At 39.1% G+C, this 17,355-nt stretch overlaps 1 protein-coding gene across 4 annotated transcripts in view; it reads left to right on the forward strand.

The window, feature by feature from the left end:
• ZNF410 (zinc finger protein 410) overlaps positions 1 to 17,355 on the forward strand; it is a 42,147-nt gene that overhangs the window by 21,644 nt on the left and 3,148 nt on the right. For 2 of the 4 annotated variants that reach the window (XM_061429420.1, XM_061429421.1), the window contains exons 5-11: positions 986 to 1,177; positions 4,715 to 4,865; positions 5,325 to 5,506; positions 9,666 to 9,755; positions 12,593 to 12,718; positions 13,470 to 13,610; positions 15,027 to 15,154. In XM_061429420.1, coding sequence (XP_061285404.1) covers positions 986 to 1,177; positions 4,715 to 4,865; positions 5,325 to 5,506; positions 9,666 to 9,755; positions 12,593 to 12,718; positions 13,470 to 13,610; positions 15,027 to 15,154 — 1,010 coding nt within the window. The remainder of the gene's footprint in view (positions 1 to 985; positions 1,178 to 4,714; positions 4,866 to 5,324; positions 5,507 to 9,665; positions 9,756 to 12,592; positions 12,719 to 13,469; positions 13,611 to 15,026; positions 15,155 to 17,355) is intronic. The other 2 variants (XM_061429422.1, XM_061429423.1) reach the window with 1 other exon arrangement.

Consider the following 17,355-nt stretch of genomic DNA (forward strand, 5'->3'; position numbering starts at 1 on the left):
ATGGTGCACACAAGAAAAACAGGATGGGGGGAGAACGATTTGTGCCTGTTGATGTTGAGATTTCAGATGAACACTTAGGAGGAGAGTTAGAAACAGGAATCCAGAGTTCTAGAGAGGTGTGGTGTGAAATAAGTAGTTTCTAGTGCTTACCAGCATTTGGGAGGTATATGAAACAATGAGCATGAATTCTTTGATTCAGGAGTAGTCTAGGAGCATAAACAGAATCGAGGGCACATCTGGGCCCCTGAAAAAAAATTTAAGGGGGTGATAGAAGAATGGAAAAGAGCCAGTAGAGAGGGATCAAAAAAACTGAATGAGAATGATGTGGGGGAAGCCACATTTAGTATCTTTTCTTCTGTAAATCATACCAAATACTACAAATTGGGCCAGTGAGATGAGGACTGGGAAGTGTATGTCTGGTGAACTTAGCAAGAGCAGTTGTTACTGAGGTAGGAGAGATGGAGCCTAGAGTTAAAAGAGGTGGGGAGTGGACAGCAGGTGAGAAAGTAGATACATGAGTTAGAAGTTAAGAAACTTCAAGAAACATGACTTTGAAGGAATAGGTGAGAAGGTGATATTTAGAGTCATACTTGAGATTTTCTCTAAAAAAGAAAAATGTGGGAGAGGCTTGAGCTTAGACAGATTGAAAGGCTGAAAGGGAAGCTGTAAGGTGGCCACTAAGGAGGAATGGGTTTGAAGGTGGAGAGGAAATAACTAAAAGATAGGATTGGATCCTAGAGGTAAGGGTTAGCCGGGTTGCTAGGAAACATACTTTGCTTCTGAAACAGGAGGAGGTAAGATAAAGACTAGTCTCTCAGCTGGGAGTAGAGAGTTGATAACCTAATCTTGGATGAGAACAGAAGCTTGAGGGGTGAGATGTGAAAGTCTGAAATAGCTGATTCAGGACATGGAGAGTTTCTGAGCCAGGGTCAATCAAAGGGATTACTTCATGGTTAACTTGCATATATCCTCTTGTTTCTTCCAGGTCTGGGCTCTTCAGCCGAACACTTGGTATTTGTACAAGATGAGGCAGAGGATTCAGGGAATGATTTCCTCTCCGGTGAGAGCACAGACAGTAGCATTCCCTGGTTCCTCCGGGTTCAGGAGTTGGCCCATGACAGTTTGATTGCTGCTACTCGGGCACAGCTGGCAAAGAATGCAAAAACCAGCAGCAATGGTGAGACCCCTCTGTTATTTTCCTTTCCAGTATTCTGTTCAGAGATTTTGGTAAGACAATGGCTATCTTTTGAGTTGCATATAATCCAGATTACTTTATTGGTGAGAGCAGAAGGCTAGAAATGTGTAAATTGCTTATCTTATTTTCTATAAAATAACTCAGCCATGACAGGTTCATATGCAGAATCAATGAACAATTGTCAGCTTTAAATAATATTACCGAAGCCTTTTTAACGGAAAAAATTTTTTCACAGATCTTAGTGTTAACTTCAGTTGATTTTGTACTGTTCTTTATACTTAGTGATTTTGCACCATTATGAAATCAAATGGCTTTATCAATAGACATAAAACTATAAAACAGATAAAAATGACATTAATATTAAATCAGTGTGGCAGATGGCAGTGTTTCACTGAAACTAAATTGTTGCTCATGGCAGTTCAGCAGTTACCAGCTACCATAGTGCTGCTTTTAGGGGGCAGGCAGGGCAATGAGGGTGGAGCCAATTCATCAGAAGACCTCTGAATATCCAAATAGGGTATAGTGTGGTTTTTCTTGAGTTCAGCATGCCTGTACTGTTTACTCTGGGCCACTTTTTCTCTATTTAGTAATTTTCAAAGTGTGGTCGCTAGGTCATCTGCATCATCAGTGGTTTAGAAATGCACGTTATCAGGTCTCATCTTATTGAATCAGAAACGTTTTTAGTAAGCCCTATTATAGTTATGATGCATGTTAAAGCTTGAGGACCATGGCTCTATACAAGCCACTCCTAAAACACTGCAAAACTTTTGCCATAATATTGTTTGTATTAGATCTGCCTCTGTATTTTCTCATTAACCTGTGACAATTAAGGTAATACAACAGATGGTTGAGGTATATGTACTGTCATTACCACAAACATACGATCAATTTCATCTAGGTTGAAATACAGAAATAATTGAATTTTGTGTGTGGTGCTGTATATCAGGAGTCAGCAAAGGGCCAGATAACCACCCGTTTTATAAAGTTTTATAAATAAAGTTTTATTGGAACACAGGCATGCCCATTAGTTACAGATTGTCTATGGCTGCTACTATGGCAAAGTTGAGTAGCTGTGACAGAGACCGTATGGCCTCAAAGCCCATAATATCTTCTGTCTGGCCCTTTACAGAAGAAGTTTACTGATTCCTGCTCTATACAATACTACTTTCACTGAAAATTTTATCCCAAATGCAAAGACCTTACCCACATAACTGTAGAGTCTTTGAAGTGTTTACAGTGTTCTTCAATATGTACAATGTAAGGTGTATTGAATTTCTTTGTCTCTCTTGCTCTTTTGTTTGGGATACTGTGCAAAACCAGGTCATAAGACAGTTCTGCAAACAGTGCTTTGTTTTCAAAAACAAAGTAGTTTAGAGAATACTTCTTTGGGAAACTTTTTAATGACTTAAATACAAGGCAACTCACTCTTTTCTGAAGGATTTTCCCCCCTATTTTATGATTATATCTATGCAAAATTGAATGCACGAAGCCCTGTCACTGGTTTAAATCTCTGCATTAGCATGGGTTTTTATAGACCTTTTGTTAGAAATTAATTAGCTGGAGTTCTGGAGTTACTGGAAAATTTTCTTTATGGTATATGCACTTGTGTGCTGTCTGAAATTTATCCATGTTTTGATTAAGCAAACAAAAAAACTGTGGGGCAGTATTTAAAAAAAAACAAGTTAATATTAACTAGCAAAAGTCATCTTAGGTTCTGCTCCAACCTGGGAGCAATTAGTTCTACAGTTAGCATTTGGTGAAGTACAGCAAGGAAAATGTAAGATGGGAAGAAAATAATATTCATAGATGGGAAAGATACTGCCTTTGATCAACTGTCAGTTTCCTGGAAGTATGGTAGGTATAACGTATTATCCTACTCTTGACAGGGTTTTGACAGGGGAAATATGAATCTTATTCCTAAGGTATTTGTAATGGAAAGATAAACTCCATATTTTTATAACAGAATTAAGTGGTTGTGAATGTATTTCTCTAATGATGTCCAAAATCAATGCAGACAGTGACTGCAGCCACAAAAGTAAAAGATGCTTGCTCCTTGAAAGGAAAGTTATAACAAATCTAGACAGTGTGTTAAACAGCAGAGACATCACTTTCCCGACAGAGGTCCATATAGTCAAAACTATGGTTTTTCTAGTAGTCATGCATGAATGTGAAAGTTGGATGATATAGAAGACTGAGCACTGAAGAACTGATGCTTTTGAACTGTGATGCTGGAGAAGACTCTCGAGAGTCCCTTGGATAGCAAAGAAATCAAACCAGTCAATCCTAAAGGAAGTGAGCTCGCTCAGTCGAGTCCAACTCTTTGCGACTCCATGGACTGTAGCCCACCAGGCTCCTCCATCCATGGGATTCTCCAGGCAAGAATACTGGAGTAGGTTGCCATTTCCTTCTCCAATCCTAAAGGAAATCAACCCTAAATATTTATTGGAAGGACTGGTGCTGAAGCTGAAGCTCCAGTACTTTGCCTACCTAATGCAAAGAGCCAACTCATTGGAAAAGACCCTGATGCTGGGAAAGATTGAGGACAAGAGGAGGGGGCGACAGAGGATGAGATGGTTGGATGGCATCACCGACTCAATGGACATGAGTTTGAACAAACTCAGGGAGATAGTAAAGGAGAGGGAAGCCTGGCGTGCTGTAGTTCATGGGGTCACAAAGAGTTGGACATGACTTAGCAACTGAACAACGACAACAAGTGGTTGTGAATGTTTTTCTCTGTTGATGTCCAACTATGTATTGAAGAAAATGAGAGAAAGGATGCACCACCTGCTAATCTGGAATTTAAAGATATAGTTAACTAATTTCATTTAAATTTAAGGAAGTCACTGCAGTGTATGTTCCTCTCCTCGCTTTTTATTCTACTGAACAAAAAACTTGATCAGGTACTATCTCTAACTTTAAAAAATATGATTAGAAATTTTAAAATGCACTGAGTTTTTGCATTCTTAAATATTTCTTAACTGAGGAGGAGTGGTACAGGTAATGAGAAGGTGATTCTTATTCTCTAGAGTGACAGAAACAGCCAGAGTGACTTCAGGAGATAGAAATCTTAGACTGGTTGTCTACAAAAGAAATTACTACCGTAAGTCCATGATTAAGCCAGACTGACTGCTCCTTCTTAAAATACAGGTTTTGATTACCTAGAGCATCAGGTGATCTTCTGTAGGACTCTACTTCTGGTGTCGCCATACCTGCTTCCTCACCAATGTGTAATGCAAAATAGGTTGATTGCAGTTTTTTTTTTTTTTTTAACCGTTTTGGATAATTCTTATGTTTGTCAAAGAGGCCTAGTCTCATTGCATTTGGTAGTTCTGTGGAGTAAGTAAGGGGCTGGGGATGCAGAGCACAATCACTTTCTATTGTTAATTGATTATACAAAGATTTCTGGGGAAGGTGAAGGTAGATAAGTGATTAATGATCACTAGCAGTGGTTTTATTGTTTGAACCAAAGTATCTGAGCAGAATCCTTCCCTGGATTACAAATATGTGACTCTGTTACAGGAGAAAATGTCCACCTTGGTTCTGGTGATGGGCAACCCAAAGATTCTGGGCCCCTTCCTCAAATGGAGAAGAAGCTCAAGTGTACAGTTGAAGGCTGTGACCGGACATTTGTGTGGCCTGCTCACTTTAAGTACCACCTCAAAACTCATCGGTGAGCAAACTCGAAATTCCATATTTGGAACTCAGGAATGTTGATGTTTCTGAAGGAACTTGACAGAAATCCCCCCACTTGACAGATTAAAGGAAAACAGGGGCTCCAGCTCACTTGTGGTTAAGATGTCTTTTGTTCTTTAATAGAGACATTTGCATTGTCTCATTTACCTTGTTTTTGACAAATATTTAATAAGACATTTGTCACCTAAATGTTTTAGAGCAAGAGTTCTCAAGATCTCATCATAAAACATAATTTCTTGGAGAACTTAATAACACATAAGCTTAAACTCTACTCTGAACCTATAAATCAGTGTTTTCAAGAAGTAGGGCATCTGTAGTTTTAACAAACTTAAAGTGATTCTCATACATCCAGATTTGGGATTTACTATCTGTTTTGAGAGTCAATAGGAGCTTTGACTTTCAGGCTTTGTTGCTTACTTGATTTTTTTCCCTCCAGAAACGACCGCTCCTTTATCTGCCCTGCAGCAGGTTGTGGGAAAAGCTTCTATGTACTACAGAGGCTGAAGGTGCACATGAGAACCCACAATGGGGAGAAGCCCTTTGTGTGCCCTGAGTCCAACTGTGGTAAGCAGTTCACTACAGCTGGAAACCTGAAGAACCACCTGCGCATCCACACAGGTGTGTGCAACCTCAGCACTCCCGCAGGCCGTCTGCTGCTTGGTTCAGCGCTTGCTGGCTGTCCTTAGTAGATGAAGATTGGGGTTGTTGCTAGCACTCTGAAGATGAAATTTCTTTTTTTCAGATGCCTCAGGGCACTTCTTCGTGAGAATGAACAGTTTGATTTCTGCCTCTAGTAGCCTTAAACAGAAAGGGGATATAAGGCCTTCTCTAATAACAATGATTTGATGAGATTTGGACAGAAGTGAGTCTTTCCAGATATCCTTGAATATTACACAGTTTTAATTTTGGTCATTAACATTTATTGAGTTACACAAACCACACAGATCCTATTTTAGGCACTAACTGGGGTAAGGTGAGGGGAAAAAGAAAAGCTAAGATTAATCCCTGACTTTGAGTTAACTTTTTTGTTAGAACCTCACAGCCTGAGAAACAGAATGGAGAAGGGCCTTGTTCTGGGGCAAGCAGCATGTTAATATCAAAGGAGCAGAATAAAGATACCCTGATTTCTTAATCTAAAAGTTTAAGGGTGACTTTCCAAACCCCTTGACCAACCTGTGCTAACTGTCTTGCCAGAGCTTAATCATTGAACTTAAACTACTACCATAGGATGTGTAACTATTCTTCCCACTTTCTTGATACTTTCTTGCTGTCTTCTCTTTCTCTTCCTTGTTTATTCTTGCCTTGCTAAAATGACAGCAGGTACAAATAAATGCCATTTAGAAAGTGAAAGCCAAGGTGAAGCCACATGTGTTCTGGGGATTTCCTCTAGATTGACATTACCACTGGGATATGTTTTAGGAAAGAATAGCTCTGTTCTCAGCTTGTTCTTGAAAGGATAAACTATTCTTGCTCCAAGAAAGCAGTTTGAATAAAAGAACAAGAAAAACATCTAGCTGAATAGCTAAGGAAAGTAGAATTCACTATGCCTTATTAAATTCAGTAACCTCTTTATCCTTGTGCCTCTCATCTTTGTAGCATTTGATAACTGAACATCATTTATTCAGTGTGTGACCTGATTTTCTCTTCATTTTGACTCTTGCTAGCTCTCCCTTGTTAATCCAGTTGTGTACCAATTTTAGAATTTTGAGTTTCTCCCATTTTACTCGATATGGTCTCTTTGCAGTCTCAGGCTTCAATTTAATAATTTCTTCCTGGATGCCTCACAGATCTGAATCTCAATAATTAGCATAGTAATAAAAATTAGCATTTGTTGAGGCAATTTAATGTGTACCAAGCACATACACATTGTCTTATTTAATTTTCAAGGTACCTTCATGCTTTAGATATTGTGTTTATTGATGGAGACACAGAAGGATAGAGAGTTAAGGAACTCGTCCAATATTATGCAGCTCGGAAATGGTAGAGCTGGGATTTGAATTCTGGTATGACCCCAGAGCTCTTCCAAGTATTTTATTTTTAAGTGCTGACAATGCATTTTATCTCAGATGTCAGAATTGACCTCAACTCTTTTTTAGTAGTAACGGTAGTAATTAAAGCTGCCAGTTTTAGTGGTTTACCGGGGAGACTGCTGTGTACCAGGCACTATGCTTAATATATTTAACTTGTATCTTTTCATCGAATCCTCAAAGTAATCTTTTGAGGTTGTATTATGTTAATTTTATAGATTTTAAAAAAACTCATTCTCAGAGATTTTAAATATTTTCCCTATACTGATAAGTGGTCATGGCAAGACTGGGACTCAGGATTAACTGGCTCGTGCTCTCTAACCATTCTGCAACAATGTTTCTTGAACCTCCAGTCTTCTGTATCTCAGCAAAATCACCATCCTCTCAGTTTCTGAACAGGAAGGCCATCTCACCTAAGCCAGCTTGATGAAGAGATTTGTGCCACTAGATTCTGGTGAATCATTTTTGAAATCCTTTTTTTCTAAGGTTCTTGAGTTCATCTTGTTAAACATTTAACCTTATTTATTAGCTGGAATTTTCTGTTTTCCTGACATTCTATCATATATATGAATATATTTTTTACTCATTTGGCAACTTTTGGAGTGCATAGCATTCTGAGGTTAGTGTGAGTATACAGATATGCTTTCCAGAAAGTTACAGACCACTGGGAAATCATAAGCCTTAACCTGTGTGGTACAGTCTGAAAGAACAGTGCAGTCTAGAGCTGTGCTCCTTCCTCCATCAAGGCCCAGCTCCTGTCTTGTCACCATGCCAGCCTTACTTGCTGAGTTTCCATGTTTCTCCTTTACTCTCTCACACTGTCACACTCATAACAGTTCTGATACCAGATGTGTTTTCCTAAACCAAGCAGTTCTCTGCAACACCAGCTGGGTGTCTACAATTGAACAACTGAATTCTGACACTATCTGAAGATAGCGTCAGATCCCACATGCTCAGCCTCACAAGACTGCCACTTACTTCAGATGTCAGTTTCAACCTCAGTCTGACTTGGCTACCAGTTGGAGGTTGCCATGACAACCTCCTCCCCCACTAGGGATTTGATTATTTGCTAGAACAGCTCACAGAAATCAGGGAAACGTGTTACCAGTTTATTAAGTAATAAAGGATATGATAAAGGATACAGATGAGTTGCCAGATAAAGAGATGCATGAGGGTGAAGTCCAGAAGAGTCCCAAGCATAGGGGCTTCTGTCCCTGTGGAGTTGGGGTATGCCACTTTCTTGGCACATAGACCTGTTCACCAGCCCAGAGGCTCTCTGAACTCTGTACTTTTGGGAATTTTATGGAGGTTTCATCACGTAGGCATGATTCATCATTAACCCATTTCCAGGCTGTCTCTCCTCTCTGAAAACTGGGGGTGGAGCTGAAATTTCCAAGCTTCTAATCTGGTGATTAGCCCTCATCCAGGAGCCCACCAAGAGTCATCTCATTAGAACAAAATACATTCCTGTCACCTAGGAAATTCCAAGGGGTTAGGAACTCTGTGTCAGGAATCATGATCAAAGACCAAATATTAGAAGAGCAGATTATCCTAGTGCTGTTATCACTGAAAAAATTACAAGGGGTTTAGGAGCTCTGCTTTAGGAGCTGGGATCCAAGACTAAATGTTAGAACAAAAAATTATAGCACCCCTGTGTACAAGCGTTTTAAGAGCTTTGTGTCAGGAACCAGGGGCAAAGACCAATACATATATATATACACACACACACTTATTTCACACTTATCATTTTCTGAACTTGCTCTGGCACTCTCATTTCAAGGCTGTGTTCATACTAGTTCTCGTCCTGAAATTTCCTTTCATCCTTGTCACTTTTTAAGAGCAACTTAAATTCAGCTTTTTAAAAAAATTTAACCACAGTAGGAATTTCTTCCCATTATAAATACACATAAGCAGTTTTTTACAAAGAAATTTATATTAAAGTTATTTATGAATATGTTTATTTCTCACTAGGTTGTGACCCTTGGGAAATATAGACTGCATCTCTGATTTTTTTCATTTTTTATTTTGAAATATTTATAGATTCATGAAGAGTCACAAAAAAAGTACAAAGGATTCTATTTGTGCTTCACCCAGCTTCTGCCCAAAGTGCCGTGTAACCATAGTGCAGTATCAGAGCCAGAAAGTCAATAATACTGTCAGGCTTCAGTTTTCACCATGCATCTTTCATTTTAAAAATAACAATAATGTAGAAAATGAGAATTACAGAAAAGCCCAAAGGAGAAAATAAACCGTAATACCACTATTGTGATATAACTACTGTTAACATATTGTAACAGGTTTTTCTGTATATCTCTGACTAGACAATTGTTTTTATAAGATGGGATTATGTAATACCTATTTTATAAGCTTTAAATCTTAAAACCGAATCTTAAAGAATTGATGTAAGGTAAAAATTCTGAGAGCATGTACACTGTTTTCTTGATTTTTCTCAGAAGGGATAGGATCACGTAAGAAGGTGGTTCAGTGCAGCTGGGGCTCAGTCCGTGAGGAGGGAGAAGGAGGTATTATGTTCAGAGGCAGCCACTCTAAAGAAAAGGAGGGTGGCAGGGTGGAGCTGTGTACCAGAAGATCACTGAGAGGTGATACCTGCTGGATAGTCCAGTTGAAATATATAGCATGAATTCAATAAATCAGAGTAAGTGATTGAAAACAGGAAAAGATTGGTGGGAAAAGAGAATAAAAGTCATTTCATCAAAAGACTGAGTCTTTATCTCATTTTCTGTCTCTAGGAGAGAAGCCTTTCCTTTGTGAAGCCCAAGGATGTGGCCGTTCCTTTGCTGAGTATTCTAGTCTTCGAAAACATTTGGTGGTTCACTCAGGTACCATTCATAGATTTCAGGGAAGATGGAGAGCCAAAAGGGTAAAAGGTTGCTCCTGCTGCTGCTGCTAAGTCGCTTCAGTCGTGTCCGACTCTGTGTGACCCCATAGACGGCAGCCCACCATGCTCCCCCGTCCCTGGATTCTCCAGGCAAGAATACTGGAGTGGGTTGCCATTTCCTTCTCCAGTGCATGAAAGTGAAAAGTGAAAGTGAAGTCGCTCAGTCGTGTCCGACTCTTCATGACCCCATGGACTGCAGCCTAGCAGGCTCCTCCATCCATGGGATATGCCGGGCAAGAGTACTGGAGTGGGGTGCCATTGCCTTCTCCGGGTAAAAGGTTAGAGGAGTAGTATAAAGAAATCTAAAGAGAAACAGATGCCTTGCTTTCCTCCCTTTCTTGACAGAATCAGAAATCAAGGCCCCTGATGCTTACATTCAAAGGGTCATATAATCAAGGGGAAAAGAACCTAATTATTATTTTCAGCTGAGCTATTGAACTGCTTTCTGACTGAGACCTTTCTCTGAGGAAATCAATAAATTTACTTGGCAGTATGCTGGGTACTTCTTCATTACATCAGATATGGTACATGGAGTTATTCAGAGACTTGCCAAGGCAGAAGTGAACTCGAAGTAGAGTGAGATTCTGGAATGGAATCAGGAACTTGTTCAAATGGCTAGCCATGGAAAGCAGAGGGAAGCCAGAATGAGAGGAATGGAGAGAAGGAACTATAAGTTATTTGTCATAAAGACAACAAAGCAGTTTAATGGGAGCAAGGGAGTTGGAGAGGTATAGTCAGTCAGGGATGTGAATTTCAGAGCTGAGATCCTAGAGGTAGAGCAGGGTTTTAATATGACAAATTCTAAGTAGAGGTAGCAAACTAATAGTGGGTTAGATGTGGACTTCCAGGTGTGTTTTGTTTGGCTTACAGAGTGTTTTCATTTTATTCTTTGTTATGTAAAATTTTGTCAAACTTACATAAAAACAGAGAAAAACACTTTTTTATGTAACAGTAATGCCGTTACCATAATCTATCAAAATTAACAATAACACCTTGGTTTTATCTCAGACTCAGTCCATGTTTAATTTTTTTCCAGTTGTCTCAAAGACGTCTTTTAAAGTGGATTTGTTTAAATCAGGACCCAAAAAAGGTCCAGTTGTTGCATTTGACTAAAAAGTCCTGAATATAGATCTGTCTATACTTTCTGATTTTCGTGTTCTAGACTTACAGCACAACAGAGTCAGTCAGGTCCTATGGTTCATCTCACGTTCTGGATGTGTTGGTTTACCTCATTTTGTGTCATTTAACTTGTTCCCCTATATCTCCTAAAAGGTTCAAAGGTTTTGGCAAGGGTATGTTATGTGTGGTTGTATGGGTTTCATTTTGCATCACCTCAGGAGGCACACAGAGCTTGGTTGTCACAGTTGATCAGTTGGTTCAGGTGGTTAACACCTTAATCCCCTCATTGTAACGTTCCCTTGCAACCTTTTGACTTAATGATTTCATCTTTTGAATATGCCTAAATTCGTTACTTCATTGGGGTTATAAAATGTTAATTTTTCTAATTTTGTTATTCACATTTGTTAGCTGGAATTATTCTGTATAATAGATCTCTGTTGACTAGGATTATTTGGTAATTTGCACATGAAAGGATAAATATGTAATTCTTTTAACTGAGTTTCAGAATAAGAAGTTGGTGCTCTGATTATTTCTAGTAGTGTTACTTTCACTGCTTTTTCTCTCTCTTTTGCTAGTATTATTTTGAATTCATGTGTTTCTATATGTTCACTATATTTCAGTCTGTTATAGTTATTTTTAAAAATTAATTAATTTGGCTGCACCGCATCTTAGCATGCAGTCGTTGATCTTCACTGCAGTATGTGGGATCTTTAGTTGTTGTATGTGAACTCTTAGTTGCGGCATGTGGAATCTAGTTCCCCGACCAAGGACTGAACCAGACCCCCTGCATTGGGAGCTCGAAATCTTAGCCACTGGACCACCGGGGAAGTCCCCATTATACTTACTTTTTAACAGCTTTTGTACCTATAATACCTTAATATTCACCTATTGTAAATATACACATCCGTGATTTTTTAGACAGTATATAGGATTATACGGTCATCCTCACAATCCAGTTATAGAACACTTGTATTACACCAAAAGTTCCTTTGTGCCCTTTGCTGTCAGTTCCTCCTCCCACCCCACATCCAGGCAATCATTGACCAGCTTTCTGCCTCTATAGATTTTGTCTCTTCTGGAAATTTTCTGGTCATTTCACTTAGTTTTTGCTATCTACTACTTAGATGTAGGCCAAGAGTCTTTGACGCTGCCCTAGGTGTGGTTGTCAGGTAGGTAAAATGGAGATTGAGGGTTTCAGACTTGAGGACATACGGGATGGTTCAGATCACTGTGTACAAGAACCACCAGTGTGAATGTTGAAGACTGAGAGTTGTGGTAGGAATTGAGATAGAGGTGTATTATGAATCTAGGGTTGGAATCCTTGAGGATAGTGCATGTCCTTGAGGTTCATGGAAGACTGTATCTGAAAGGAGTAGGAAATCTTGTGTGTCTCCCATGGTCTTATACCAGAGAGGTTGTTTTGTGGAAGCAGCAGTCCAGTGGGTCTGGAGAACCTCCGAGGCTGGGAGCAGTGAGTATACTAAGCCCGCCTGTTGGCTTCCAGCCTTCCCCCGGGGACTGCAGTTGAGAGCCTGGGGAATGCGAGAAGGAGCAGCCTCTTCGTGTTTAGTTTGACATCCTTTGGGCTTCTCCATCTAGGGCTTGAGTCCATTCTCTTGCTGTCAGAAATGCACCCTGTCTCTTTGGTCTGTGTTTCAGGAGAGAAGCCACATCAATGTCAAGTCTGTGGAAAGACCTTCTCTCAGAGTGGGAGCAGGAATGTGCATATGAGAAAGCATCACTTGCAGATGGGAGCAGCTGGGAGTCAAGAGCAGGAACCAGCTGGTAAGGAGAAGAAGGTAGAGGGAGGGCTATATTTTGGGGGTTCAAAGAGGCAAATAACTGGCCTGTCTAATATGGAAATTTTCTGCTTCTGTTTTGGGTAGAGAGACTGGTTTCATTTGGTGGACTAGAGGTTTCCAAATTTAGCTGTACAGTAAAATTGTTTGCAGGTTTTTAAAACATACATTTTATATTGCTTGTCTACCCCTCCCATCCAGTAACACCAAACAACCTGATAAATGAGATTCCTTGGGAGTAAAACCCCAGAGTCTATAGTTTTAAAGTTCCTCTAGCGAATTTGGTGGTAACTGGTGCTGATGCACGAACCAGCACTTGTGTGTCACTGTGGTGAAGATTTCTGTATGACAGTAGTTTAAGCATTTTTTACTTATCAGTCATGACTCCCCTTTTTTTTACCCTAACTTAAATTTGATAATACATTTTATTGTTATTCCTTTCTATGTCTTTCCTTAATCATTTTATTCTGAATACTCCTTTTTAGGGATGTACCCATCCTATATCGTATGTTAATTATCTAGATGCTGATCACTAGCAAGGGTGTTTATCCATGAGGCTCATTTCTTCCCTTCTAGGTTTATTTTTGCTTCCCAAAACTAAGTGAAATAGGAGGTGACATCCAAGATACAGGTTAACTTTTAGTTCTGAAAGAAAAGGCCAGCTTCCCCTGAAGGACAATGGGGACCAGGCACAGCCTTGAGTGCTGTATGTCTCTCACATCCTATTCTCTGTGCAGCTGAGCCACTAATGGGCAGTAGTTTGCTTGAAGAGGCTTCAGTAACCAGTAAAAACCTGGTGTCTATGAATTCTCAGCCCAGCCTTGGTGGAGAGTCCTTGAACCTACCAAATACCAATTCTATCCTAGGAGTTGATGATGGTAAGACTTTGAACTCGCCTTTGTTTGGGGAAACTGGCTGCAACTAGGGACTAAGGAATGGGGTTTTCTCCGAAACGGAGGTTTTAATTAATTTCATTTCTTGTGAGTAGAAATGGCATGATTACCATTTGTGTTGTCTCTGAAGTGGATAAGTGAATCTTTAAGGAAAATTTTTTTCATTGAAAAGATAATGTAACAAAAGAATAAAAAGTTTTAAGAAGAAAATTATCCATAATCCTAGCATCCTAGCCCAACTATTTCTATCTTTCCTATTGCAGTTATGGAAGAACTTAACTTTTAAAACATTTAAACAGAACATAACCAGGTTTTACAGAGGAGAATTAAAGCAATTTCTCCATACCTTCAAAAGCCATACCTTCTGGAGAAAAGAAAGGGCTGTGTAGGAAACAATTGCTCCTCTCTGGTATAGAAAGTTCACCCAAGTTACACAGGCCAGGCCCTCTTCTCTGAAAAACTTAACAGGTGAGGTCAGCATGCATTTATTCAGTGCCTACTTGTGTACCTGGCACCATGGGAAAGATAAAAGTAGAAGACAGGGACCTTAAACTAGTTGAGAAGTCAAAACTTACATTTGGGAAACAACACTGAGTGAGTAGAAGGTAATGTTTTAAGCAAACATTAAGTTATGTGGTATCCTGGAAGAGCAATGTAAACTAGAAAAGCCCTCTTAATTTATTTGAGAGCTAAGTGGTTTATGTGTAAGCTGTTTCCAGAAGATCTTCATGGTGATTCTGCTGATAAACATTTAATAAGTCAGATCCTGTGTTTTCCTTACTCATACCTCAGTCAGTTTTGGGTATAAAGACCATATTTGTGTAACTTACATATGGAGCACACAAGGCAGAGTGTGCGCTTCCACAATAAGCCTTTTCTGTTTCATAAATTATACTAGTGGATAACTGAAGCATGAGGCATAAAAATGGCATGGAGCTCCTTAGCCAGCCTTAAGGAAGGTCTCAAAAGAGGAAGAGACAATGAGTAGGAACCTTGGAGCCAGGTTTAAGCGCTTGACCAGCACTTACTGTGCTGTTTCCATTACTGGTGACTGCTTTGCTGGTTGGCTCTGGGTCCTTTGCTGGTTGGCTCTGGGTCCCTGATTAATACGCAGTTTAATCCAGCTAATAGTGCTGAAGCCATATTACTCAAAATTTGCGTATTGAGAAATGGTCAGCTGTTACATCAAGATTCTTTACCTTTTCTTCCCATCCCCCTTTTGTAGTACTTTCCAAATTCACTGATAATGATTATCAGGCAGGAATTAATTTGGAAGAAACAGGAATGTGGGAATCAGTTTTTCGGGGAACAGTTTTGAGAGTTCTTAATGAGAGACTTGCTAACGAAGGTAGGGAAATCTTTGGATTCACTTTGCACTGAAACCTTTTCCTGCTGTTTCAGAGGTGCTTGCTGAAGGATCCCCGCGCCCCCTGTCTTCAGTGCCTGATGTGACACATCACCTGGTGACCATGCAGTCGGGGCGGCAGTCGTACGAGGTTTCTGTCTTAACTGCTGTAAATCCACAGGAGGTAAGTCTGTCTCTTGCCCTTACTTTGTTTCTGTGGAGAGTAAGATGGGGAATGATTGGGAATCTACTTCAGAGGACCTGAAAAACATTCTTGTTTCCCTTTCCTGGTGACTTGGACTAGAATATCTTCCTTTAAGCTAACCTGAGTGTTAGGGTCTCCTGAATTGAGAAATTGGTCCTTCACATCTGGGGCTTTCAACTTTAGTTTCCTTGATACACATGCCCTAATTTATCATTCATTTTGCCAGGGTTGTTTGTCTGGGAGATAACCAGGCTGAACCAACTGAGCATATGGGAATGTGTCCACTTGTTTGTTAAGTAAGAACTATTACCTAAATCAAAGAGGGCTTTCAGGTTGATTCTAAGCACCCCTTACTCTATTTGCTTGGTTCTGATCCAGAAAACAATGAAAACCAGTTGGGCTTCTAGAATCTTCGGATTGTCCTTTTACTGGCCTTGTGTTGTGGAGGTAGATGACTTCATCATGAGCTTATTTTATATGCACATGCTTTTCCCAAAGCCTGTATATCCTGGCTTTGGCATTAGAGTATCTTTTACTTTTCATTATAACCTTTAGACAAACAGTCCACCATTACAGTGTTCAAATGACCCTGCCTCCTATTTGAGTAGTCTCAATTTTTCTGTAATATTTCTGAGGATACCCAAGTTCACAAGGCTCTGAGCATGCTGTTTTTGCCAGAACCCTTCCTTGTATTTATCATTGTGACCCGTTGTTTCATTCTTGCTTATGTTATATTGAAAGCTTTTGTTGTTTGTTATCATTGGTTCTTTCCTAAGTCTCCTTCTTCTGGTGACTGCTTTGAAACATGTCTCACGTGGAGCCTTCCTTTATTTTTTCCCTGCTTCATATATCTGTCTAAAATTTTTTATTATGGAAGTTTTCAAAGAGTATATATCCTGAGGAAGAGATTAGTATAATGAACCCAGGTCGGTATCTACCCATCTTCAACAATTAACTGTCTGCTGTTCTTATCACTCCCCTCCTACTGTTTGCTGTTGATGTTTTTATTTATACTGGAGTATTTTAAATCAGATCACAGATATTTCATCTGTAAATATTTCAGTATATACTTCTAACATAAAGTTTTTCATAATTATATCTGTATCATACCCAATAAAATCAACAATAATTTATTGATATCTTATATTTAGCCTTTTAAATTTTTTCTCAGAAATATCTTTTTATGGTTGGTTGGTTTGAATTAGGATTCAAACAAAGCCTATATATTGCGTTTGGTTAATAGTTCTTTATTTCTAATAGTCCACCCCTCTTTTTTTCAGTATAGCTATCTATTTAACGAATTGGATTATTTGTCCTGTATAATTCCCCACATTTTTATTTTAGCTGATTGACTCCCTTTGTTGCTTGATACACTTCTCTATCCACAGATATCCTGGAAACTGGTAGTTACATTTAGGGGCTTGATTAGGTTCCTGTTTGTTTTTCCCTTGGCAAGAATATTTTGTTGGTGGTTCTCCTACTTCCTACTAGGTTTCATCAGGAGAGATACGATATTCAGTTGTTCTCTTACAGATCTCAAGATTGACCAGTGGGTTATGTCAAAGCTTTGGCAGCCATTACTTATCATGGCCTAGATCTGTTTTTTCATTAGGGCTTGAACAGTGATATCCTGATTGTCTTTTTTCCTTCTGCTTTTATTAACTGTGATTCTTCTGTAAAAGAAATACTTTAACTATTGGGTTGACCAATTCAGGAAAATCATTTCCTTCTCTTTGTACTTAGCACAAATTACCTGACACACCAATCCACAACACTCAGTGTTTTCTTCTTTTTAATGTTTGAAACTTTGGAGCTTTTCTGTCCCATACTACTAAATACCTTTTTTAATTGAAGCACTCCATATTACCCCAAATAAATGCCAAATGTATGAAGACTTAATTCATTCAACAGATACTAATATATGTATCTGTAAATATTTCAGTATATACCTCTAACAGATAGTTTTTCATAATTATGTTTTTATCATACCCAATAAAATTAACAACAATTTATTGATATCCTCTGATACTTAGCGCAAGGCACCCTGCTGGGTACTAGTTATACAGTAGTAAATACAATCCCTGCCTCAAAGAGCTTATAGTCAGAGTTAGGACCTTTACCTTTTATAACTCCATAGCTATATAAATGATGGCCCTGCAGTTGTGCTGTGTAGAGAGTTT

Source organism: Bos javanicus, chromosome 10 (assembly GCF_032452875.1).
Source record: "Bos javanicus breed banteng chromosome 10, ARS-OSU_banteng_1.0, whole genome shotgun sequence".
NCBI lineage: Eukaryota > Metazoa > Chordata > Mammalia > Artiodactyla > Bovidae > Bos > Bos javanicus.